General features: G+C 48.9%; 1 protein-coding gene and 1 pseudogene across 4 annotated transcripts; one reads left to right on the top strand and one right to left on the bottom strand.

The window, feature by feature from the left end:
- LOC127300944 (protein DCL homolog, chloroplastic) lies at positions 1 to 25890 on the bottom strand. Of its 4 annotated transcripts, none has more exons than XM_051331140.2 (4): positions 25538 to 25883; positions 14411 to 14525; positions 556 to 722; positions 1 to 483 (listed from the first exon to the last, which is right to left on the bottom strand). In XM_051331140.2, exons 1-3 carry the CDS (start codon positions 25801 to 25803, stop codon positions 558 to 560), a joined length of 546 nt encoding a protein of 181 aa, XP_051187100.1. In that variant the 5' UTR covers positions 25804 to 25883; the 3' UTR covers positions 1 to 483; positions 556 to 557. The 4 variants fall into 4 exon arrangements, 3 of the variants coding, with proteins under 3 accessions (XP_051187100.1, XP_051187102.1, XP_071680715.1); XR_011749667.1 differs by lacking the exon at positions 1 to 483 and adding an exon at positions 1572 to 1822 and having other exon boundaries at positions 555 to 722; positions 25538 to 25889; XM_051331142.2 differs by lacking the exon at positions 14411 to 14525 and having other exon boundaries at positions 25538 to 25885.
- Positions 20538 to 24948, top strand: LOC139833075 (uncharacterized; annotated as a pseudogene).

Genomic DNA, 25890 nt, shown 5'->3' with positions numbered 1-25890 from the left:
TTTCAGTCAATAACATATGGACTTTTGAAGTAGAGTGAAGACTGTCATCATAAGTTCCAGATCGTACTTCAGCATACAGAAGGGTTTCATTCAGATGACGAGGCTGATATGCTCTAGATTGATATTTGAAGTTCTGCATCTGGCCGCCATTGCGGTCTCCAATTTGGTCTCCTTTTATTGGCTGATATGCTCTAGATTGATATTTGAAGTTCTTCGTGCAGCAGAGCTGTGTAACTCAGCGAGTCTACCAGAAAAAAAAAGCATGAACAATGCAACGAACTTGTCTATGCAGTGGCCTCCTTTTCTTGGCATGTTTCACCATCACTGTTAGTTCTGAACCAATACCGGGAATTATGCCGTTTATAATTCAGTTCCGAGAATACGTTTGGCATATGCCTCTGAAATCTTTTGTCTTCTTGCATTAAACCTTGTAAGTGTGGTAACAGTTTTTTTTTCCATGCACACATCCTCTAGAGATTATTCCTGTAGGAAATGAAACAAGCAAACATAAGCGGGGGGCTCAATAACCTTACATCATCTTTGCACTACACCTACCTTCAGGTTCGCTTGAAATGTTCTTGTATAAATCTCTCTCCATGCGATGGATACTTTTTTCGGATGTACTCACGGATGCACTTCTGGTATGAGAAATCAATCCATACGCCATCCGTGCGAACAACAAAGAGGCATCTTGACTTCCTGAACTGTGGGTGTCTATCAACCTTCAAAGGGAAGTTCAAAGTTATAAGATAACGCCAATAATCACTTGCATTTGGAATGTTGAATATGTGATGTGTTGTTGAGGATACCATTAATCAAGTGCATATAGACTGTAAATTACGCTGTAACATACTATATCCACTAATCTCTACTAATAAATTATGGATCGGTGGTGTTGGTAGGTCAAAAAAAAAAATGTCCAGTGCGTCAAACAAACCAGTGCATCGTACGTCAAAGAAACCCGGAACATGTCCCCGTCAAACCCGGTCCATCGTATGTCAAACAAACCCGGAACACATCCCCGTCGTTCCTAAAATTCCCCCGACCCGCAGAACCCTCCACGCCGCCGGGCACGACTCCCTCCACGGCCGCCCTGCTTACTCCCAGGCGTGCGGGCCAGCGGATGTTGTTGAGAAGGGCTTACTCCCGCCGGTGTGCGGGCCGACGGAGAGCGTCGACAAGGGCTAGCAACGGGTGTGGAGTCGGGGCAGGACGACCCGGACATGAGCGGCGGGGGCAGGCGAGGGCTTTGCGCGACAGAATCCAGCAATTCCCGGCCAAAGGGGCGCTCCTACCAGTGGTATTCTGTTGGTATTCCCATGCCGGAGATGATGGTTCCGTCGTCTTCCACAATCTCCTGCTGCCGGCCTGTCACCGAGCTGCTGCGATGGCACTAGAATAACAACAATGAATTTCTTTTTATTCGATTCAACACACAAAAATTGATGGAGAAAAGCAAGCCGCAAAAAATTGATTCACCACACGAAAATCGATTCAAGAAAGCCAGCCAAGTCTGTCATGCTAGAAGTAGCAGGAGCTCCACGAAACATCGTTCCAGTGATCTGGCTTACCAACAACGCCTCTTCTTGATCTTGCAGCGTCTCATCTCCGTTCAAAGCAGCAGCATGTGCAGCCACAGATGCCTAAGTCCCATCCAGTAGCCGCGTCGTTTCTTCCCTTCCTGCAGTCGCGTGCGTCGTCTCCTCCCGTCCGACAGCTGCTGATACAGCCTCCTTCAACAAAGCTGTCCCGCCTACATTGATGTCCAGCCGATCCGACCGCTACTCTCTTGTCCGGCAGCTCTTCCGGCTCTCGTCCATGTCTGATTTGGGAATTTCGGAATTGGCAAGAGGAAGAGAGAAGTTGTGTGAGGAAAGTGCATCAGGAGAAAACATTACTCGTGGGTCCCGCGAAGAGAACTAAACACTGGACTGGAGTAGACTCGAGTCAAATATTTTACTAGCTAGGCTGGCCGGCCTAGGAGTGTGCTATGGTTTCTTTTTGTTGTTGAATATTTTTTTGTTCTGCTTCTATTTTTCATATAAAATAAGAAAAATAAATGTTAAGAGATATTTTAAAAGGGAAAGATATGTTTAAACTGAAAATAACTTTGCAAACATTTGGCCAAAATACTCACTGGTCACGAGGGTGCATGAGTTTGGGTTGTCCTATTTCTGGACAGACCGCATGAGGTAACCATGGCTATAGATGACGCACATGGGATCATCGTCGCTATTAAATGATCTTGTTACCTATGAGTTCTTTGTTGGATAATAATGTCGCTTGAGCTTGACGGTTGTTTTCCCCCACGCGTCAGAGAGCATAGTCCTAGAGTATGTGGTACATAGTACATACTATCTCAGGCCATCGGTGCTCCTGCTTTGGGTGAAGGACCTCGTGTCATCTTGACATATCGATTTGCTTCTTCGTACAAGGTGTTGCCGCATAGAACGACAACGCCCGACACATGCCAATTGGCTTAAATCATCAGGAGATTTTCATTATTGCATGTTTTAAAATTGTGATGTTCAGTAGTCGCATGGTTACCATCCGGGTAAATTAAGGACTCCCTAACATTTAGATTCGATTGAAGTAAGGATTTAAATGTATAAAATATTGTTCACTTAATTTAATGTGCCCGTAGCAGCGCACGGGTTTTGTGCTAGTTACACATAAGGTATTGACTTAATTTTCTCAACTTCATCAACCATACAGAAGATTCTAAGTTCATTGTTTATAGGATCAACATTCTGGTTGAGAATGCTAAAATCACGCGACTTCTTGTAACATTGTACTTCTGTAGTTCTGTTTACAAAAAAATATGTTTTACATGTAAATAAAATGGGTAGGAACTATACATGAATTAACGTAAGAGCATTACTAGCATAACCCTCCAACTGGTCAAACCCTCAAATTAACTGCTTTTTTGAGGGTTGAGGCTCGGCTCTCATTTCCCATCCCAACCTGTACAAACACAGGTTGAGAGGCAAAATACACAAGGCCCTTCATCCGGTCAACGCCGCGTCGCAGGAGGGAAGTTTCCTCAACTGCTTCTCCTTCCCTGCGCCCCGCTGCCCCTCGTCTGCCCGCCGCCGGCCATGGAGGCCCCGAGCGCCCCCGTCCCTGCCCCCGCCCCGCCAGCGAATCCCGCGCCCGGTCGTGGCTCGAGCGGCCCCGCGCCGCCGCCTCCCGTCCCGGCCCCGAGCGCCGCCGTGGTGGCCGGTATGGTGGACTCCACGCACGTCGGCGTGAAGAGGAGGCAAGCGCACGTCGTCCTAGGCCGCGCCACCGTCTCCCCCGCCCCGGCCCCGGGCGCCCTCGTCCCCGCCCCGGCCCCGAGCGCCTCCGCCCTGGCCCCGAGCGCCCCCGCCCCGAAGAGGAACAAGCCGGCCAGCTTAGGGCCAAAGAAGGCCCGACCGAAGAAGCCTTCGACCGGAGGAAGGCCGCTCCTCTGCCCGTATCCGTCCCTCCGCTCCCAAGCGCCAATGAGGTGCTCGACGAAATGGAGGCCCCAACTTATTACATGGGACGTCTCAATGATGCCGAGGTGAACATTGGGGCTCCTCTCCTCGATTCGTTCGACTTTGAAGGTGTGGAGGAAGAGGAAGAGGAGGAGGAAGAGGTGGTCGAGATTAATGAGGCGGCATTCGAAGCCGCTCAAGAGGAAGGTGCTCGCCGGCCCGTAATCCGATCGTCGAACTACACCGAGGTTGAAGATGTTCTTTTGGTTCGTGCTTGGTCGGAAGTTGGGATGGATGCGGTTCATGGCACGGATCAAACCGGGAAACACTATTGGCAACAGATCGAGGACAAGTATTGCAAGCTCAAGCCCAAGACCGTCCGCTTGGTCCATCGTTCTTACCGGTCACTTCAAGGACGGTGGGAGGTGATAAAGCCCGCTTGTGCTCGCTGGAGTGCAGCTATGGACCAAGTGATCAACGCTCCACCAAGTGGCACCGTTGAGAGTGACTATGTGAATAAACTCAACCTCACTCTTTGGTCATGCTATGCTTCCTATTTTTACATTATGCACGGTTGTGATCATGCTATGCTTCCGATTATGCATATTGTAGGAGACATATGCGGACTTGCGGTACAAGGACATGGCCGGTTCCAAGGGAAAATCTTTTGCCTTCAAGCATTGTTGGGCATTGCTTAAAGATCTTGACAAGTGGAAAGTAAGGGATCAAGAATCTAACCCCAAGAAATCGGATATGCTCAATATGGATGATACCGATGATGAAGGAAGGAACCATGGCAAGCCTGAGGGATCCAAGAAGGCCAAGGAAAGGATGAAGTTGGAAGCGGATGCACCAAGCTTGAATATTGTGTGTTGATTACTTGTTGTGTTGAATATTCTGTTCTGTTTTGAGGGTTGGATTGAGGGCACTGATCTGCGCCGGCCGTTTTGGGCCTTCAAATTCGCGTTTTCTCGACCCTCAAATTGGCTTTGAGGGTTTCCAGTTTGAGAGCACTACTAGCTCTAACAAATAGCTTATCAGAAGCTGGGACACCTAACGAGGCATGGGCTGCCGCATCCTGACACATGTCTCTATGTGATGATGTCATCGGGAAGAATCGGGCTCGCACTTGATGGTCAGTCATCCATTTACCCGCCAGGAAGGCTCCAGGTTGTCCCATCTAGGGATGATGTTCTCATCTCCTACCTTTGCCCTCCAAGACAGCAACAACGACGACTACACCGCTGCCATTTGGAACTCTCCGGTTCCAGGCAGGGTTTAAATCTTTGGATGGCTATTGCATCTTAACAAGCTAAACACAAGAAGCAATCTACATCGCAAGACCATCATCGACTCCCCATTCTGCTACAGATGCCCTCACGTTACTGAAGACAGACAACATTTGTTCCTCGATTGTCCTGGGGCGCGTGCATTCTGGCAGCATGCAAAGATTGAGCCGCAAACCCTAAACTTCCCCGACATTTGGCGAGCCCCACTATCACCAGATATACCATCATCCACATGGCCAACGGTACTGCTCACCACCCTCTGGAAAATCTGGGAAGCAATGAATGCAATAATCTTCACAGAACAACTGCTCTCTACCCAAACCTCCTTCTCAAATGTAATCTCTGATCTCTCTCTATGGCTATACCGTTTTAAAAGGCCATCGTATTAAAAGGCCATTGCAAAAGGAGGACGCCATGTGATGCGGCCCGACCTTCGGTCTTCACCGCATCATGTGCTTCAACGCCAACATCTCCATCAAAGGTGAATCTGATCCTCTATGCGAGTCACTTTGCTACCCTCTTGAATGGTATACTACTTTAAAATCCATCCCGTGTCAATGGTAGGGATACATCATCATGGATGGAGAGAAGAGAACGAAGCATCGAGGCTCGAGGAGGGAAGGCCAAGTTCACGGAGGAAGAGGAGAAGCTAGATGCTCCAGGGCCAGCAGTACCGCCAGCGACCGGCGACACTTCCGCCAGACGCCAGGCCGGCAGTACCGGCCACACCCCAGTGGCACCACCACCGTCCCATCACCAGGATTCGCCGGCACTACTGCTAGGGCCAGCCGGCACTACCGCCTTGACCACAACCACCTACAAGATGAACTGTTTGATGCCACATGTGTGGTTGTGATGTTTCTTATCTTATGCCTAAACTACCACTCTTAGTGGCTCCCTATATGTAGGCTCCCATCTCCCCCTTCATTAGGAAGACTAGGATGAACCAACTTAGGCTAATGCCTCCACCATCCCTAGTGGATTAGGGAAACCCCCTCCTCTCTTAGACATCAATCTATGAGTTGTATCATGGCACTCCTTATATGATTAGTCTTTCAAATTTCTGATTCTATTGCGGTCTTTCACATGTGTGACTCTACCGATCGTATACCGATCTTTCTCTCAAGATTCAACCTCGTGTTTTTCTCTCGAGAGATTCTATCGGGATAGTGGTCCGGGTTGTCGGGAGTAAACCGAATTGTATCGGGTTGTATTGCATGTGTTCGTCGTGTTCTTCGTGTTCTTATTCGTGTGCTTCGTGTTCATCCCTCACCCTCTCCATTTCTTGGTCAATTCGTGAGATCGGGCCACCCAATCGAGGCTTAGCCCACATCATATGGTATCAGAGCTCTAGGTTGCCACGAATTTGACCCCCACCGTTCCAATTTTCGCCCCAATTTTTTTCTGAAAAAATACCCAAAAAGTAGCTCGAAATTTGATCTCCAGATTTGTTGTGTATTTTGTGGTTTTGATCCACATATCTGTTGTCTTAGTGGTTGATCTACAATCCCTCAAATTTTGGTGCTCCGATTCCTTCTAAATCTCCCGGAATCGACGGATTTTTGTTTCGCTTTCCGCTGCAATTCATCGTTCGTGCTCCAAATTTTCGATAGCTCGGCTTGTCCTCACGGCACTGCCGCCGGCCACCTTCACTCGCGCCTCCGGCCAACGCCATCCACCGCGCTACGCGCCTCAGCTCCCCAGCCAACAGCTTCCAGGCCCTGCCGCCACCATGCGTTGCCTGCCCACCCGCCCCGCCCCTGTGCTCGCCCCAGCTTGCCCTGCCCGGCGCTCACCCCACGCGCACGCACGTGCCAAGACCTCAACCGAGCCGCGCCTCACGTTGCGCGCCCGCTACCGCGCCTCGCTTCACTCACACGCGCGGCTTCGCGCGCGCACACGTCACTACGCTCATGCTCCCCGTCGCGCCGCCATCCACTCGCGTTGACCTCCGCCAAGCGCCGCCCTACTCGCATTCAGTCGCCTCCGCCCCTGGCTCTCACGCCCGCTCAATCCCTAAGCCGCCGCTGCCACCAACTCCCATGTACAGCAGCGCCCGCATCCAGGTCCTGCCATCCTCGTTGTAAGCTCGCGCTCGCTTTCCTCTCCACGCGCGCAGCATCCACAGACCGGCACTACCGCTAACCCGCACGCAAGATCGCGCTGTGTGAAGCGGCATTTCATTGACATTACTCAAGATCGCTGCCACTTCTCGGTACCGCCGCCAAGTTCCACGGCACTATCGTTCCTGTGCAATTTTGACCAAACTTTTGGCAGAAATTTGAAACAGTTTTGAATCTAATTTTGGCCCAAGTTTTGACAACTTTTCAGACCACATTTGACTTCAAATTTTGACAACAATCTGACACCATTTTGACTCCAATTTTGACAACTTTTCCGACCCCGTTTGACTTCAAAATTTTGGCAACTTCGACCGCTTGTTTTGACTCAAATTTTCAGGCATTGATTTCATTTGCTTGGTTTCCGATTTGGAGTGCATTGGTTGTAGCATACGCGTCCACGCCTACATCAACACCGCGGCGACACCTTTGGCACCCCGGATTCTGGCGCAACTTCGACACCATCATTGACATCATCGCAAGTTGTGTGTTCCGACACCGCCTAACTTTTTCATTTAGGTATAACTTGCTTCACCCCTTGTAGCCCCATTTCTTTTCTTTGTGTACCTAGGCTTTCCGAGTGTTGCGAACCATTGCACAAGTGCCACGACCGTGAGAGGGTGTGTATGCGTTGAGTTGAACAAAGCTCCGAAGCAAGCACGGTGAGAAAGGTACACAAAAGAAGAAAAAGTGTGACATATAGAGAAAAAATAAAGTTTCTAAGCATAGAGAAAAAAAAGGAAAAGAAATAGATACAAAAAGAGTGTGTTTGCCACCGATACAAAGGAGTCGAAAGCTTCTAAGCAAAGAGAGATAAGAGAAGAGTGGCATTTTATGCAAATCTTGTTGCTTCTTTCTTGTAAAACCAAGTTACGGTCTTTCTTGTGTTGGCGTGACACCGAGCTTATAGTCTTTGCTAGAATAATTTTTGTTACTTGCTCACTTCCTTGGTCGCGCTAACCCCACTGTTCTCCTTGTGTGCGTTTCCGTGTTTTCTTGACATAGATCACCACTTTTGACATTTGACTTTGGATTTTACCCACATTTGATAATAGACTTTTCTGTTGGTATTTTTTGTTTGCTATCCACCCCACTCCTACCACCATATAGAGTTCTTAGCCTTTTGCTCATGTTTTAAGTGTGTGTGTGAGTACCCCGATACAATTTGACTTTGCTCTTGACTTGAACCATTTTTCCGGAGGCGGGAATAGTAGTTGGCTTCGTGAAGGCGGCAGTACATCAACACCTGTACCATCACATAGGTGGTGCATAGGACGTGCTAGACTTCATGAACAGTGGTTACTGGTTAGGACGTGCTTAGACATCATGAATAGTACATAGGACGTGCTAGACATCATAAACACATCACATCGGACTCCGATGTGATATTACCTTTTGGCTTTGTGGTCACTTGGCCAGCTACATATAGGGCCATGAATGAATGAGAAAGGTGTGCCAAATCATTTCTTTATTTCGATCAGCCCTTCCTTTCTTCTATTTTCAGTTCGTAGATCGGTAAACATAGTTTGGTTCAACAATTGGTAGCACAGCCAGAGTTCGTGAGAGTTTGGCGGCGGAGATGACCGGTGACAGCAAGGCTGTGGTCACCACCTAGGAGAACGAGTAGGAGCTCACTGGCTTTCCAGCGGTTGGTCCGCGAAACCGGTAGTTCGTGGCTGATGCTGACTCGCAGGAACTACGCACATTGGGCCCTCCTCATGCAGGTCATGCTGGAGGTGCCAGCTTTGGGTCGCCGTCACAGACGGGACACTAGAGCGCGAGAATTACAGCACTGCTATTGAGTGTTACAGCACTGCTATTGAGTGCCTGATGCGGTCTATCAGGCCGGAGATGGTCTCCACCCTGAGTGGGAGGCTGTGAAGACAAGGTGGCTCAGGGTGCCCTGAGTGCGTAGCGCAAAGGTAACAGGGTTGAAGAAGCAGCTTGAGGCCACCAAGTTAGGCGACGGCAAGGTCATCGACAACTTCGGCATGCGTTTGTCGTCACCCGTGTCACAACTTAGTGTGCTCGGCGTGAACATCAGTGAACCATACCTCACCCATAAGTTCCTCTCCGTAGTCCCCAAGAAATTCTCGCAAATGGCATGTTCCAATCGAAACCTTGCTCAACCTCGACACACTCTATGTGGAAGAGCTCATCGGCCAGCTTAAGGCAGATGAGGAGTACCACGAGCATGAGGGGCCAGAGGCCAAGCATGCCGGCAACGCGGAGGCGTCAAGCCGCGAGGCCGTGGACATGGCAACCTAGGTGCGCGAGGCACCGGGAACCACGACACGTCGAAAGACACGTATCGGTACTACATAATCGCTAGCCATTGGGCGTGGGATTGTCGCAAGAAGCGCGAGGAAGTTCACCTCGTGTGCGGCAGAGCCGATGATGACGTGTTGCCCATGATGCAGGTGTGCACCGTGGCGTCCGCCCCGCAGCTCCAAGTGTCGACTGGCCAGAGCGTGGAGTCGAGCACGTTGGAAGACACACCCTCGTCTCGACCGGTGGCAGAGTTGGTGGGAGAGTCGACTCCTCCAGAGGAGCGCTCCTGGATCCGCTGGACAGCCCGTTGGGATCTCAAGCACCTCGACTCACAAAGCCGAATGTGGTGAAGTTGACTGCAGGGAGTCAACCCTCTTCCTGGTGAAGGGAGAAGGCGCACGTCAACCTGGCGCAAGAGGAGGACACCAAGGAGGGTGCCTGGTACCTCGACTCGGACGCCACCAATCACATGACTGGTGACCGCGCTGCGTTTGCAGAGTTCGACTCGAGCGTGACCAGCTCCGTCAAGTTCGGAGCCGACCCCACTGTCGACATCTGCGGGCAAGGGATGCTTTTCGTTCGTCTGCAAGTGAAGCAGCATATGGTTGTGGAGGAACAACTCCACCATGTTGCTACAATGTGGAAAACACAAATGTTGAAGGAACCGCTTCAACATGATGCGCTAGATATCGCTCTAGGGGCGTAAACTAGATATCTCTCTAGGGGCGGGGCTGTCAAGAGTTCAATCCAAACTCTCAACACAAGATCTAATCCAAGATCTTAAAACAAGAACAGAAAGTTCTCTTTATTGATAGGTAGATGGTACATAGTCTGGTTCCATATGTAGAGCCTAGACCTCTATTTATAGGCTGTATGAGCCTTCACTCCTTAGCTCTACTCACAACTAGAGTGTTCTAGAGAACACTACATAAGCTAGGAAAAGAAATACAAATATTCTAGTTACAACATATAGCTAGACCATGCTAGAAACTATTACAACACATGTGACTAAAGGATTCTATTTCCTAGAATATAGTAGAAGTGTGTAGAAGCTAGTACTGGACCTTACTTCTGTTTTATTTTAATTTATTTTCTCTACTGCCCCTCATCATCCTCCCCTGGTTGTTTAGAACTCGACCTCGAGTTATCTTCATAAAGTGTTTGTTCTGGATGATAAAGGGCCAAGTCTGACACATTGAATGTGTGAGATATTCCCATCTCCGGGGGAAGATCTATCACATGTGCGTTATCATTTATCTTCCTTAGAATAGAGAAGGGTCCATATTTCCGTTGCCTAAACTTTCCTCTAACGCCTAAAGGAAGTCTTTCTTTTCGGAGGTATACCATTACTTTATCACCAACTTGGAAGCCTCCGTTTGTAATCAGCCAACTGTTTATACTTCTGATTTTGTGCCTCCAAGACACCACGAATTTCTTCAAATAGTTTTGTGTAGTTCTCAGCAAAGGACAAGGCTGCTTTTGAGCATCCTTTTGATGGTAGCTTCAACAGATCCACCACATGTGTTGGAACTTTAGTGGAGACAAAAGAGAATCTTGCGGCATGGGATGAAATGAGCCATTTTGGAGAATCTGTCCACCACCACAAACACAGCATCATTCCCGCGCCTTGTTCTTGGCAAAACCCAAGACGAAATCCATAGAGATATCCTCCCATGGGGCATTAGGAATAGGGAAAGGCGTGTATAATCCTGAGTTTTGGACATGGCCTTTGCATGTTTGACATATGGGGCATCGCTGAACAAACTTTCCAGCATCTCTCTTCAGTTATGGCCAATAGTAGCGGGCCTCTAGATTAGAGGTAGTCTTGTCACGTCCCACATGGCCACTAAGATCACTTGAATGGAGCTCTGTAATCAACTTGTCACGTAGAGAACTTCTTGGGATGCATAACCGATCACCCTTGAAGAGATAACCATCTCGCACTAAATAGTCATCGCCTAATGATTGGTCTCTTAGGTGCTTTACCCAAACATGGCCAAAGTCTTCGTCCTCTTCATACAGCTCTTTTATTTGATCCATGCCGGGAAGTTCAGCCTCGAAAGAAGTCAAGAGGCATGCACGACGACTCAAAGCATCGACGACTCTGTTGGTTGTTCCAGATTTATGCACAATAAGGTAGTTAAACCTCTCCAAATATGCTGCCCATCTTGCTAGCATGCTATCCACATGCTTTTGATTTCTAAAATGCTTCAAGGATTGATGATCACTGTAAACAATGAACTCCTTAGGCAACAAATAGACTTCCCAGGTCTTTAAAGCCCGGAAAACAGCATACAATTCTTCGGCACCGAGCCAATTCTTCGGCAACAAATAAACAATTTATAGGCTGTATGAGCCTTCACTCCTTAGCTCTACTCATAACTAGAGTGTTCTACAGAACACTACATAAGCTAGGAAAAGAAATACAAATATTCTAGTTACAACATATAGCTAGAACATGCTAGAAACTACTACAACAAACAGATGTGACCGAAGGATTCTATTTCCTAGAATACAGTAGAAGTGTGTAGAAGCTAGTACTGGACCTTACTTCTACTGTCCCTCATCAGCAAGTCAGGCGAGCACCGAGCCATCACCAGGGTGTATTACATGCCCCGACTAACACACACATCATCAGCCTAGGATAGTTCGACAAGAAGGGCTGCTAGGTGCTAATCGAGAATGGATTCCTCTGAGTGCGAGACCGGCAGTGCAAGCTACTTGTGAAAGTCAAGCGCAAGGCCAACCGAATGTACAAGTTGACCGCGCGAGTCGCTCAGCCGGTGTGTTTGGTGAGGCATGGACTTGGCATGCGCGGTTCGGGTACCTCAACTTCGACAGCTTCACCGACTAGCCAAAGGAGACACGGTGCATGGACTTCCCCTTTTGGAGCACGTGAACCAGCTCAGCGACGCTTGCCTAGCAAGGAAGCAGCGGCGGGCATCGTTTGTGCAGCAAGCATGATACCAGGCGAAGGACCGACTCGAGTTGGTTCACGGTGACCTCTGCGGGTCGATCATGCCGGCTACGCCAAGCGAGAAGAGGTACTTCCTCCTACTGGTCGACGACTTGACGCGGTACATGTGGCTCACCCTTCTCGTGATGAAGGATGAGGCCGCAGAAGCCATCATCCGACTCCAAAGGGAGTCAAGTCGGCTGGCTACAATGTGTAGACTCTACAGATATTGCTGAGGCGAGTTCGCCTCCAGCTCCTTCACCATGTAACACGCGGAACTTGAGTGAAGTGAAGCGCCACCTGACAGCTCCATATTCCCCGCAGCAGAACGACATCGTCAAGCGGCGCATTCAAATGATTGTGAGCATGGCCCGCATTATCCTGAAGGCCAAGAGAGTCCCCAGTAAGTTCTCGGGTGAGGTGGTGTCGGCGGCTGTGTTCGTTTTGAACAGGTCGCCAACTAAGAGTGGACGACATGACGCCATTCGAAGCCTGGCATGGTCGGAAGCCGGACGTGCATTTCATGTGCATGTTCGGTTGTGTGGTGCACGTTAGAGAGACCTGGCCCGGGCTGAAGAAGCTCGACGATCGGCCAATGATCTTCATGAGATACGAGGCCAGCACGAAGGCCTATCAGGCCTTTGACCCGACTATAGGCCAAATCCACATCACCCGCGACATTGTGTTTGATGAGAGCACGCACTGAGACTGGAGCTCTCCGAACTGGTTGGTGAACATCTTCGGAACGGAATAGGTCGTGGTTGAGCACATGGTGCTCGAACGACCAGGAGACGAGAGCGAGGATCCTGCATCCGACTTGCCGTCACCACTGGCTCCACCACCAAGGAGTGCGACTCCGCCAGGCGGCTCGCCCCAGGGCACCCGACTGCAGAGCCCTGGACTACGGCTGCCGTTGGCGTAGAATTCGTCACACCACCATCGAGGTACGCGAATACACTTGATGCAAAAGACGACTCGGCGCTCGAGCCTCGGTTCCGCACCCTGCAGAACATGCTCGATGCTCGTCTGGCTATGGAGCCGAACGAGGAACTTCACTCCCGGCTCATTCAGTGAGACGAAGTCCGACACTAGCTGGAGGCATGCGATGGAGGAAGAAATGGAGGCTATCGAGGAGAACTCGACCTGACGCCTTACCACCTTACCACCAGGTCACCGTGCAATTAGCCTGAAGTGGGTGTACAAGGTAAAGAATAATATGCATCGCGCGCTCCATAAGCACAAGGCTCGCCCCATATCAAAGGGTTACGAACAGCAGCACCAGAACGACTACGACAAAGTCTTCGTCCCCATGGCCGGACTCGAGTCCGTCTGGGTCCTACTGGTTCTGGTTCTGGCTGCAAGTGCTAGGTGGGACGTTGACCACATGACGTCAAGTCAGCCTTAATCAACAGTGAGTTGGAGGAAGAGGTGTATGTGCAGCAACCACCCGGCTTCGCTACAACCGGGAAGGAGCACCTAGTGCTCCGACAGGACAAGGCGCTCTACAACCTCAAGAAGGTGCCAAGGGCAGGGAATACCAAGCTCGACTCATACCTCGTCAAGCTCGACGTCGCGCAATGCAAGTCGGAGCACAACATGTACGAGCGAGGCGCAGCCCTGATCGACTCTTAGTCAGAGTATACGTCGACGACTTGGTGATCACCAGCTTTGACTCGAGTGATATCAACAAGTTCAAGCAAGAGATGAAGAGCTTGTTCCAGATGTCCGACCTCGGAGTGCTGAGCTACTACCTCGGCATCAAGGTGCAACAAGGGCTAAACGGATGGCCAGGTCTATGCCTGAAATTGTTGGAGAAGGCGTGGATGGCCAGGTCCAACGCATGTCATGTGCCCATGGAGTCGCGCTTCAAGCTGTCCAAGTACAACACACCCCCACGACTGATACGACCGAGTACCGGAGCATATTTGAGAGCCTCTGGTACTTGGTACACACCCGACCGAATCTGTCCTTACCTGTCGGATTCGTTTCACGCTTCATGGAGGCTCCAGCAAAGCAGCACCTCGCTGCCGTGAAGCACATCCTACGCTACATCGTCGGGTCCATGCGACTTGGGTTTAGATACGGCAGAAGCTCAGGTGCACCATGCATAGTCGAGTACAGCGACAACGACTTGGGTGGCGGCATCGGCTCACGCAAGAGTAAGTCCGTCAGACTGTTCTTTCAGGGCAGCACCACCGCATATGGACCAAAACGGCCCGTTGGAGGTGGCCTAAATAATCGCAGGTATTCTATACTTCTAATGTAGCAACAATAGTTCCTAAAGATATTAAGCAGTTGATAATAGTGACTCACCATTATAGCATCAAGCCCACAACCAATCTTATCTTCTGCACGTGGATGGTAAGCAAGAAGCTTTTCTACAATAATAATTTCGTCCTTTGAAGTAACACATTCACCATCTCCATATCTGGAAGTAAAAGAGTCAATTTGCAGTAAATTAGCAGACAAATTTACAATCTTTTCACTTGGTAACTTATAGCGAGGATGGAGGGACTTTTTTTGAGGGACTTTGGTACTCCCTAAGAAAAGAAACATATTGGCATCTGGTTAAAACAAATGTGTATTATCATATTCACAATTGTTAAAACAAATGAGAAAAGAAAACAAATGTTCAAACCAGTGAATCTTATTCCATTAGTATTATCATATTTATAAGATAGTCATGTACCACGTGAGCCAACCCCTTACACCCAAGGTGGAAAAGGTAGATCTATGAAACCAATATGTTTTCGAGTTATATGTCTAATAGAACAGAGATCAATCTAATAGATACGCATTAATTAAAGAGATAAAACATCTAGCAAAAGACCTTATTAATCTTCCTCATCCTTAACATGGTCTCTTGAGTATACAGTACCTATTATGCTAAGTTTTACCACCATTCACGAGCATCTCAATGCAGAAGACAGTTGCAACTTAAACTGGGGATCAATTGGTATTGACTATAGTAGAACCCACTTTTATAAAGATTACTGGAGTCTATTTCGATTATGGTACAAGATTTAATGATCGACCCATAGGATTGGATGAAAAGACCGTAACTATGATAAAAAAAAAGGTTTCATCATCTCTCCTCATTAGTTATACGCTACACAGACAAAATCTGACGTGTGTGCTAAGAGATGGCGCTATGGTGGAGCATTGGGAGCAGCTTTAGCAAGATGCTCTGCCTAGCCCACCACTCAGCACAAAGGAGCAGTGTCACAAGTCTGCCTGCATTTATTTTTTAAGAAAACGCATGAGGTCCGCCTACATGAGCACATTCTTACCCACTAACGCCATTAACTCGATGGCATGATTCCATTCTGACTCTAAACCTGATTGCTCTGACCTCATAGCTGCTCACCTCTTCGCACTATATGGTTTCTCTTTTTTCTGGCTGTAAGTTGTTTCTTTTCTCTTCTGTTTGTTGCTCAATGCTGAGTACAAAACACATTAGATTGGAAAAATAATACTTGCTCGGTGTAAATCTGTGGTACCACTAAGATACTGCTATATTATTGCACATAATCGCATTAATTTGGTTATGCCATTTATCTATACCGTACTGGAAAATACGGTATTTACCGGTCCTTATGGAAATTCTCTTTTTTCAGTTTGTTACTGTATCTAATTTCAGTTACCATATTAAAAAAAATTACTTAGAAAACATATTTACAAAATTCACTCATGTAACGTTCAACCTGATATTTCACATTCTAGTCAGCTCAAATTTAAACGCTGCAATGTTCATACCTTCCTAATTTGATCTGAATGGTCATAGACTCATAGGTATAAATTTCCTAGTACAAGTGAAACATGGATTTACCACTGTGGACCATCTTGACTCTTATTGATGGGACATGCACACCGAGAGGGCTTTTTCTGTTCACTCCATGTATTCGAACTTAATGAATGTGTAGGTTCATTTTAGGTCGAAACACTTATGGCGACTCAAATTACCCTCATAATCGAAGTGTTCCTTTGGTTTCTATGCCCAGGATTATCCTCACCAAGATAATTTGATCAAACTAAATCAGCGGGGCACATGAGACGCAGCTTGTCTTGAACAAAAATCCCCATCCAACATTTATTTATTTTATTGTGGTTAGCACACATTATTTGGCACGTTGTGTATTTACTATTTAGAATTCACCATCACTACATCTAGTAGTATTTAAATATGTTCGGGTCATGGCTACATAGGTGGAAAAGCCTTTACGAGCACTTACTATGGTCAGGGCTGCAGCGGTGTTTTGGTCCATATAGCTATGTAGAAATGATGTTGTGTGTGAAAAGAAAGAAGTTCATTCTGAGATGGCTTAACTTGGCACCGAGGGCTAGGTGGCTATGGTTGAATCAAGTTGACAACATGAGGCCCTGGGCCGAATTCTACACAGAGGCTCCAGCGGAGTCCCTATCATTGTTTATGGCGGCATCAAACGTCGCCATGGGCACCATGGCTTCCGCATTGTTCTGGAAGAACTGTTGGCTGGATAGGCTCTGCACACGGGATCTGGCACCCTTCATTTGTGCACACGTCTTATCTAGGGCCAAGGGCACTCGCCGAGTGAGGGTTTGTGACTCTCAGACGTTGGCCAGACCAAGAGCCAAAATCTATCAACAATTCATGCCGCTATCAAGCAGGTTCGAGCACGTGGTTTTGATTGAGTGGGCAAAGAACGGCATCTTGTCGGCTCGATTCGCACAAGCGGCCTTCTTTTGTCGGGAGTCACGTGGTTGGCGTGAAACATCCAACAGGTTGGCGAGTCGTGGTTTGCCACACTAGCCAGCATGGCGCTTCTTTGACCAACATGTAGTGTGGTTTGAGGAGATGGGAGCGTGGGTTAAAGCGGTCAGGTACCATTGGCGGACGAGCATCTGGCTTATCTGTCGGTCGCTATACCTCAAATCGCAGTCGATTGGTGCTCTAGGAGTCCCTGAGGCAAAGAAATGACATCATTTTCAACCACGTTCTTTCAGTGTTGACTGCTCTCACTGGGTAGTGTAGTAGGGGGAGGCCTCGTGCCCGCCAAACGTTATCCATCGCGATCTGTTTTGCTCTGTGGCCTGTTGGACATTAGTTGAGTACTTTTTTCCTTCTGCTTTGCTCAATAGACTATCGGCATGATGGCGAGATTGCGACACAATGTCGACTCGACTATCTAAGACACTTCTTTATATGATACGCATACTTGTGCATATCTTCTAGTAAAAAAAGCAAGCTACTGTCATTTCGCAACTGGAGCTCATCATGAGCCTCTAAGGGCATCCCAGCTGTGTCCCACAAGCGGCGACCGGATCGGGGGTGCTGGCAAGTGTTGCTGCTTTTGGGGGGCGCCTCTGCCCAGCGGCATCCCTCAAACGGCCGATCTGGCTAAGGTTTTTCAGCTTTTTTTAATTCGCCCATGTTTCTAAATAATCTAATATAGTTTAGAACTAAATAATTTAGCACACAAATAAATAGCTTTACAATAAATAAATAGTTTAGAACACAAAAACAAATAGTTCAGCACACAAATAACTCATACAATTCAAATCAACTAGTCTCTTTTGAGCCTCCATAGATGCTCGACAAGATCATTTTGCAGTTGTTAATGAGTATCGATGCCACGGATTTCCGTATGCATGGCAAGAAAAGCAGCAAAATCCGCAAGCACCTGATAATCAGTCTCGGCAAGACGACACTGGCCATCATACGGTTGATCATCCATGGCTGGATTCTTGCGGTGACTCTCGATGATCATGTTGTGCAAGAACACGTAAGCATCTCTCTTCTTGAGACCAATAAGAGCACGATACCCAACAATAGAAAGTCGAGCTCGTAGCATACCAAATGTCCTCTGTGCATCCTTCTTACAACTCTTTTGTCACGAAGCAAAGTGAGACTTTTAGACCTAGAGGATTGATGATTGTCTTCACAAATGTCGACTATTTTGGATAGATGTCATCGGCTAGGTAGTACATATTGGTATATTGGTGATCATTGATCTCATAGTTGCAAGGTGGAGCATGGCCTTAAACAAATCTAGCCAACACCGAAAAGCGTGCCAAAATCCGCTGCAAGTACCACACTGCAATATCTATGATGCTCTTTGTACAAACCTTGCCATGTAAATGAACAATTCTTCCATGATCAGTGCATGCAATCGATGATTCCCAGCATCCCATGAAAATCTCTAGCTTCATTTGGAGTTGTCTCCTCTGCATTTAGCCCTCTCAAATAGTGTGGCCCAAACTTCCCGACCACTGCCCTATTAAATTTGTACATGGATTCATGAGTTGTTGACTCAAACATACGTAGGTACTCATCTTTTAGATCTCCTCTCATCTTTTGGATCTCTAGAAACTCCATATGCAAGCATCCTCATTGTCGCAATGCATTTTTGAATTGATGAGAAGCCTACATCTTTCTTCATCGCGAATTAGCTATGGAACTCTCTCACACCATGTGGTATCGTCATGAACAAATCCTTGTTCATCCTAAACCCCCGGCGGGAATTCTTTGGGGTAAATGTAGGATTCTTCAACGAAATAGTTGGTGTAGAGCATCGCATGACCCTCCATTCTCTGCCTTGGTTTCCTTCTCTCACACTTTGAACCTCCACATTTGGGAGCGGTGCTCTCGTATCCTAAGTGGCATGTGGAGGCGATGTGAAGGTTGGAATGGGGTTAGGTCACTGGCATGTGGAACCCGACTTGTATCCTACGTGGCTTCGGCCGCGACTCCCGTCCACTAGTGGTGGGGGATAGCCTATGGGCGCTAGACAGGCTATTGGGCAGCGCCGGACAAAAAATGGTTTGGGGGTCGTAGCTAGGCGCGGATTTTTGTCCGGCGCATCCCAAACCCTTTGAAGGCCGGTTTGAGGGACATGGCTGGGGATGCCCTAAGCTCCATAGAAATAGGGAGGTGTGGTCGCTCCAGGCTCATATCATTGTGTGGGACCTATGGTCAAAGGATCCTCATCCCTTCCCCTAGATCCCTCCATATCGTCTCTCCCGCGTTCCAACACAAATTGGCGTGGTTTTACCACGTCCATCTTTCTCACCCACATCGCCCTCACACTTGTCTTTCCGCACATGACATGATAACCACCACAGACGGAGCAAGCACGACAAGCGTGCGATCAATGTTGTGGGAACAACAGCAGGGATTGCGAGACGACCAGGGGACAACAACAATGCTTCGTATGAGAGGAATGCCATAGGTCGGAGTTGAGCATCGGTGCATCCGGAGGGACGCATCCCGGATTTCTCACAACCTGCGAGCACCTTAGGTGCACTTCCATGGTGCAGCGCCCTTCTATGCGTGCCAACTAAACTAGGATCTGACATGAGAAACGAGTAAACGACCAGTGTGGTGCTGAACTCGCCATGCGACACCTCCCAACCTTTTTGTCAGTTGTTCCCATCTCCTCCATACTTCCTTCCCCACTGTGATTGCGATGACACTTCATGCAGCAGGTTCTTCATTAAGTTTGTTGTGTGGCTGAATCGACAGAGATGGAGGCACTTCATCTGTCCCAAAATTCTCATTGATTTTGAAAGTAAGTATGGTAAGTGGTTCTCCTAATGCACGTGCGCTACCTCAACTAAAGTACCTCATATATGTTTTAGGCTTGTTCTATAACAAGTTAACAACTCCCTCTATTCAAAACTAATTGAAGACCTAGCTATGTCAAAATTACCTTAAGTTTGACCAAGTCCATAGAAAGATATAATCTATACCTAATAATAAAGGGAGAAACGTTTTCGTGGTTTAGTCCGTCAACTTACGCTTTTGTCCGTCCTCCTTTACGTCTTCGTCCGTTCCTTCCTGTGCTCCTTTCGATGCATTTGTACATCCCATGTTTTGTTTTTTGGAGACCGGTCAGTGCTAGAAAAGAGAAAGAAAAACGCGTAAGGACCCGTCTCCATGTCACATACGATTGCCGAGCGAATCAGAGAAGATACCCGATCAGAGCTTTCCTATACGTATGTTAGTCTAGGCTCTCGTGAAAGGAAACAATTCCACATCGACCCGGTTTAGGCTTCTCGTAGCTTCCACCCAGGTGGTTCCCTATAATCATGTATTAGATTTAGGAGAAGAGATCGATCACCACGAAAACGAGGAGTGTTTCTGCCACACAGCCGGGTCACAACCACGCGACGAACCCGAAAACGAGGAGATGAGATATACAGCCACCAAAATGACGAGACTGACGAACACGAGGGCACGCGCGACCCATCTTGGTTTCGGCACCCCGATCATGGACACCCGACCAGGTAGCATAGAACGTCAGCTTCGCTGCCTGAGCTCCTGCTAGCGCGCCATGGAAAAAGAGGGCTTGAAGAACAGAGAGACCAGCAGAGCGACGAGAGGGGAGGCCGTTTCTGTAACAGCCATGGGCGTCACGGGCCAAGCGGCCACCTCGTCGACTTCACGAACCAGGGCTCAGTGATGGGACCCCTCCCTCACTCTACCCCGGCCAAGGGTACGTACAGTATCCCTTCGCCTGAGTCGACCCTTCCTTCACCGCGTGAGTTTACAGGAAAAACTCCGAGAATGGATTGCCCTGGATTTGATGGGGAAGGGCCATTGGAGTGGAAATTGAAGTGTGAATCCTACTTTCGTGTGTCGTATCGACAGGGACATTTGGGTAGATACTATTGTGGTGTACTTCACAGGGGAGGCTGCGCTTTGGCTCCAATGGACCAATGCCCACCTCGCAGTTGCTACTTGGGAAGAGTTCGTCGGAGCAGTGTGTGAGAAGTTTGGACGGCGTGAGTTTGAGCAACTGCTTCATCAGTTCTCTCGACTCCGCCAAACAGGCACTGTTGCTGAATATGCTGCGCAATTCACTGTGGCAATGAACAGCTTAATTGCGCATCATAATTCATGGGATCCTTTGTATTTTGTTACCAAATTCATAGATGGTCTTCGCTCGGACATTCGTGTGGTAGTTATGGTTCAACAACCTCGAGATTTGGAAACTGCTGTTCTCGCTGGTTTGCAGGAGGAGGCCATGGAACTGACGAAAGAGACGCAACATCCTGAGGCAGGACGCGCCTCTTTCCCGCGGGCGCCACTGCGCACGGCGATGCCACTGCCACCCCCACCGCCCGTGGGACGACAGCCGGGACCACCACCTGGTAGACGCACAGAGGATCGACGTGGCCCGGCAAGCTCTCAAGTGTCGTCCACGGACGACAAGGTGCAGGCGCTGCGCGCCTTTCGCCGTGCTCGTGGACAGTGTTATACATGCGGCGAGAAATGGGGACGAGATCATGTCTGTGGCCCGACGGTTCAATTACATGTCGTGGAGGAGTTGATGGAGCTGTTAGACAGTGAGAGGGAAACGAATTCCTCACTGAACAACAGTCCGGCTGAGATATGTGTGATATCAGAAGCTGCACAGCAAGGTGTCGAGCCGCCACAAACTGTGAGACTCAAAGGGACTGTTCATGACCAAGAAGTGTTGATGCTTGTGGATTCTGGGAGCACACACAGTTTTATCAGTGAAGCTATCGCAGCAAAGTGGCCAGAGGTGCAGCGTTGCAAGCCTATGCAAGTCAAGGTAGCTGATGGAGGTTTGCTCATATGTGATCTGGAGGTACCTAACTGTACTCGTGGGAAGCACAAGGTGTTCAATTCACCACTACTTTGAGATTGTTTCCTTTGGGCTGCTACGATATCATCTTGGGAATGGATTGGTTGCAGAGTATAGGAGACATGAATGTACACTGGTGTCTCAAGAGACTATCATTTCCTCATCAAGGCCGGCGAGTACAGTTACAAGGGATTGCTCCTAACACTGCCACCTGTCAAGAAATTTCACTACAGCAACTGGAAGGATTGGATCGTATCAATTCCATCTGTCACTTGGTGCACTTGAGTGAAGTGAAAGAAGCTACAGAGCAGGAGCCTTGCCCACCAGAAATTGCTGCCCTATTATCAGAGTTTGATTTGCTGTTCGAGGAACCGCAAGGTCTGCCACCAAGGCGCGAGTTTGATCACAAGATAACTCTGCTGCCGGGATCAAGACCGGTGAACCTAATGCCATATCGATACAACCCAGAGCAGAAAGATGAGATCGAGCGTCAGATTGCTGTGATGCTTAAGCAAGGGATAATTCGCTTCAGCACTAGCCCATTTGCTTCCCCTGTTCTGCTCGTTCAAAAGAAAGATGGCACCTGGCGATTTTGCATCGTCTATCGCTATCTGAATGCAATCACGTTAAAGAATCGTTATCCTCTTCCTATCATCGATGAGTTGCTCGATGAACTGTCCGGTGCCGCATGGTTCACAAGCCTGGACTTACGAGCAGGTTACCATCAAATTCGCCTAGCAGAGGGCGAGGAACATAAGACAACTTTCCAGACCAACCAAGGCCACTACGAGTTCATGGTGATGCCCTATGGCCTGACTAGTGCCCCAGCTACTTTCCAAAATGCCATGAATAAGATCTTTGCACCTCTCTTGCGCCGTTGTGCACTGGTCTTCATCGACGATATATTGATCTACACCAAAACGCTACAAGAACATCAGGAGCATCTCAGAGCAGTGTTTCAGTTGTTGGCAGAGCACCAGCTCAAAGTAAAGCGTTCGAAATGCACTTTTGTTCAGCCACAACTCAAGTACTTGGGTCATATCATTTCAGCCTCGGGTGTATCAACTGATCCTAAGAGTATCGAGGCAGTACAAACCTGGCCAGTACCACAGAGTACCAAAGATGTGCGCAAGTTTCTCGGTCTGGCGGGTTACTACCGTAAGTTTGTCCAGAACTTTGGCCTCATCAGCCGCATTCTTACTGACCTCTTGAAGAAGAACGAGTTGTTCATATGGACACACGCTCATCAACAGTCATTTGATTCTCTCAAGCAAGCGCTGCTCACGGCTCCAGTTCTTGCTCTACCAAACTTTGAGAAGCCATTCGTGGTTGAAACTGATGCTAGCGAGCGTGGCCTTGGGGCAGTTCTGATGCAGGATCATCACCCAATAGCTTATCTGAGTAGAGCTTTGGGCCCGCGTCTGCGTGGTCTATCAACATAAGAGAAAGAGAGTCTTGCTATTCTCTTGGCAGTGGACAGATGGCGGCCTTACTTGCGACAATCTCCTTTTGTTATCCGCACACAGCAAGCCTTATCTCACTTGGATGAGCAGCGCCTCACCACACCTTGGCAGCAAAAGGCTCTCACTAAACTGTTAGGATTACAGTATAGTATTGAGTACAAACGAGGGAGCACTAACCAAGTGGCGGATGCCCTATCTCGACATCCAGCTATTTCTCTTAGTGAATTGTTGGCGGTCACTGTCGGTACGCCGGACTGGCTTCACGAGATTCGGGAGGGTTATGCCTCAGACTCTTTAACCAAAAAGTTACTTGAGAAACTCGACAAACCAGACAGCACAATTAAGCATCTAAGATGGGATGATGGTATTCTGCGCTATAAGAGAAAAATCTGGGTGGGTGGTAACACGGCTATGCAACACAAAATTCTGCAAGAACTTCATGCAGGAGCAATTGGTGGCCACTCTGGTATACACGCGACTTTGCTTGGCCTCACATGCGCGCATCGGTCCAACACTTTGTGGATGCTTGTGCGGTTTGCAAACAAGCAAAACCAGAGAGGGTAAAATACCCTGGACTCCTGAAACCTTTGGCAGTACCAGACGCAGCTTGGCAAGTTGTGACGCTTGACTTTGTGGAAGGATTGCCACGATCTGCTGGGTACAATTCAATCCTGGTAGTCGTCGATAAGCTGACCAAGTACGCTCATTTTCTGCCTCTTGTTCATCCTTACACGGCAGCTCAAGTTGCTCAAACATATTTCGACAATGTGTTCAAGCTTCATAGTATGCCTGAAGCACTGGTATCTGATCGTGATCGTATTTTCACAAGTCACTTCTGACAGAACCTGTTTCGTCTGGCAAAGACAGAAATGCTTATGAGCACGGCTTACCACCCTCAGACCGATGGTCAGACAGAACGGGTGAACCAGTGTCTCGAAACTTACCTCCGTTGTTTCATCAGCTCGTGTCCCACAAAATGGAGCAAGTGGCTCCCTCTGGCGGAGTTTTGGTACAATACTGCCTATCACACGGCAATTAAAACTTCTCCGTTTCAGGCACTATCGGCGGCCACCGCGATACCTGGGATTGACAGCCGAATCTGTACCTGTGACAGATCTGAAGGAGTGGCTGCAGGAACCCTCAACTGATGACTAATGTGTTGCGCCAGCATCTTCACCGTGCTAACAATCGTATGAAGCACTTTGCCGATGGTAAGCGAACTGACCGTTCCTTTCAGGTTGGCGACTGGGTGTATTTGCGTCTTCAACCATACATCCAGTCCTCGTTGGCCTTGCGATCCAACGCCAAACTGGCCTTCCGCTTCTTTGAACCCTTTCAAGTGGAGCAGACGGTTGGTGATCGCTCCTACAAGCTCAAGCTACCGTCGGAGTCCAAGCTGCACCCTGTCTTTCATGTCTTGCAGCTACGGAAACGGGTTCCACCGGCGCCAGTGCATCAAGAACTTCCTCACGTCGACGACCTCGCACCTCACCTCCAGGTGCCACAACAAGTGCTTCAAACTAGGCAAGTTCGTCGTCGTCACAAGGTTCTGGAGCAAGCTCTTGTCCGCTGGTCTGGTTTGTCTGCGTCCTTAGCCACATGGGAGAACATCGCGGAGTTGAAGACTCGTTTTCCGCGAGCACCGGCTTGGGGGCAAGCCGCTCATGAAGAGGGGAAGAATGTCATGGGCTCTTCAGGAACCGCACATGTACCTGGGCCACAGGAAGGGCAGGCCCAGCGACCACGCAGAGCACCAAGGCCTAACCCGCGGTACACAGGCGAAGACTGGACGGGCTAGATCGATAAAGACAAGGGTGGACACTGAGAGACGGCATCGATGAACTGAAACCTGGAAGCGGCTCTCTTCTCTTTCCCCTTTGCTGTATCCTCCTCTCCTACCTTGGCTTTAGATTTCCTCCCTCTTCATGCTGTGATACTTGTATCAGACCGTCCTGTGTTGTGATTTGGATAGAGAGAAAGGTTGTGACAGGTGCGAGCGTCTAGAGTTGCGTCGTGTAACAATTGTGAATCAGTATGTCCGGTTGCTGCCTCCCAACACCGTCGCCGAGTTGCATCAATGCGTTCTAAAGCGTTCGATCACCACGGCATGGCACTCGCATCAGGAGATAAGTGATCTAGAGTAGATATGTTCTCCATCGAATTAAATCTATTTGAAAATTCACCCCGGTGCAACGCACGGACACTTTTGCTAGTCAATATCTATAACACTAAATTAGATTAATCATATAATATATTTTTCACACTGCACATATCTATAACAAAAGTAGTTTCGTGTTTCATATACTAATATGCAGTGGGAAACAGCCAAACAGGGGACGGGAGGGGGTGTGTGTGTGGGGGGGGGGGGGGGGGGGGGGGGGGGGTACCTGTCGGAGTGGAGGATATCCTTGATGAGCTGCACGACGGGTTCGATGTCGCGGAGGATTTCCGCCTGCGCTTCCCTCCAGGGCAGCTGGGACTCAGGCTCGGCCAGCTTCGACGCCAGCGGCCGTGCGGGGGGAGGGGGCGCGTCGGAGGTGGTGGAGCATGATAGAAGGCGGCGGGGATGCAGGGCCGGCGCAGAGCATGGTGCCTCGCGGCCGCGGAGGAGCATAGGGGCGGCGGCGCGAACGAGAGCGGCGGCCAAAGCCATGTCCCCGTGTGTGGTGGTGTGGTGGTTGGGTGCGGGAGGGACTGACTGGTGAAGGTGAACGCGTGGTCACATGTCAACCTAGGAACC

The sequence above is a fragment of the Lolium perenne genome, chromosome 7, assembly GCF_019359855.2.
Source record: "Lolium perenne isolate Kyuss_39 chromosome 7, Kyuss_2.0, whole genome shotgun sequence".
NCBI classification, from domain to species: Eukaryota; Viridiplantae; Streptophyta; class Magnoliopsida; order Poales; family Poaceae; genus Lolium; species Lolium perenne.
This window is presented reverse-complemented; position numbering and strand designations above follow the sequence as displayed.

Bases quoted from the DNA above. Each gene is read 5' to 3' on its own strand.
- LOC127300944 (XM_051331140.2), bottom strand. From the start codon at position 25,803: ATGGCTTTGGCCGCCGCTCTCGTTCGCGCCGCCGCCCCTATGCTCCTC. The intron at 14,526-25,537 runs GTACCCCCCCCC...TTTTACTTCCAG, and splicing joins GATATCCTCCACTCCGACAG to ATATGGAGATGGTGAATGTG. The intron at 723-14,410 runs GTGAGTCACTAT...TTCCCTTTGAAG, and splicing joins GTGGGCTTGATGCTATAATG to GTTGATAGACACCCACAGTT.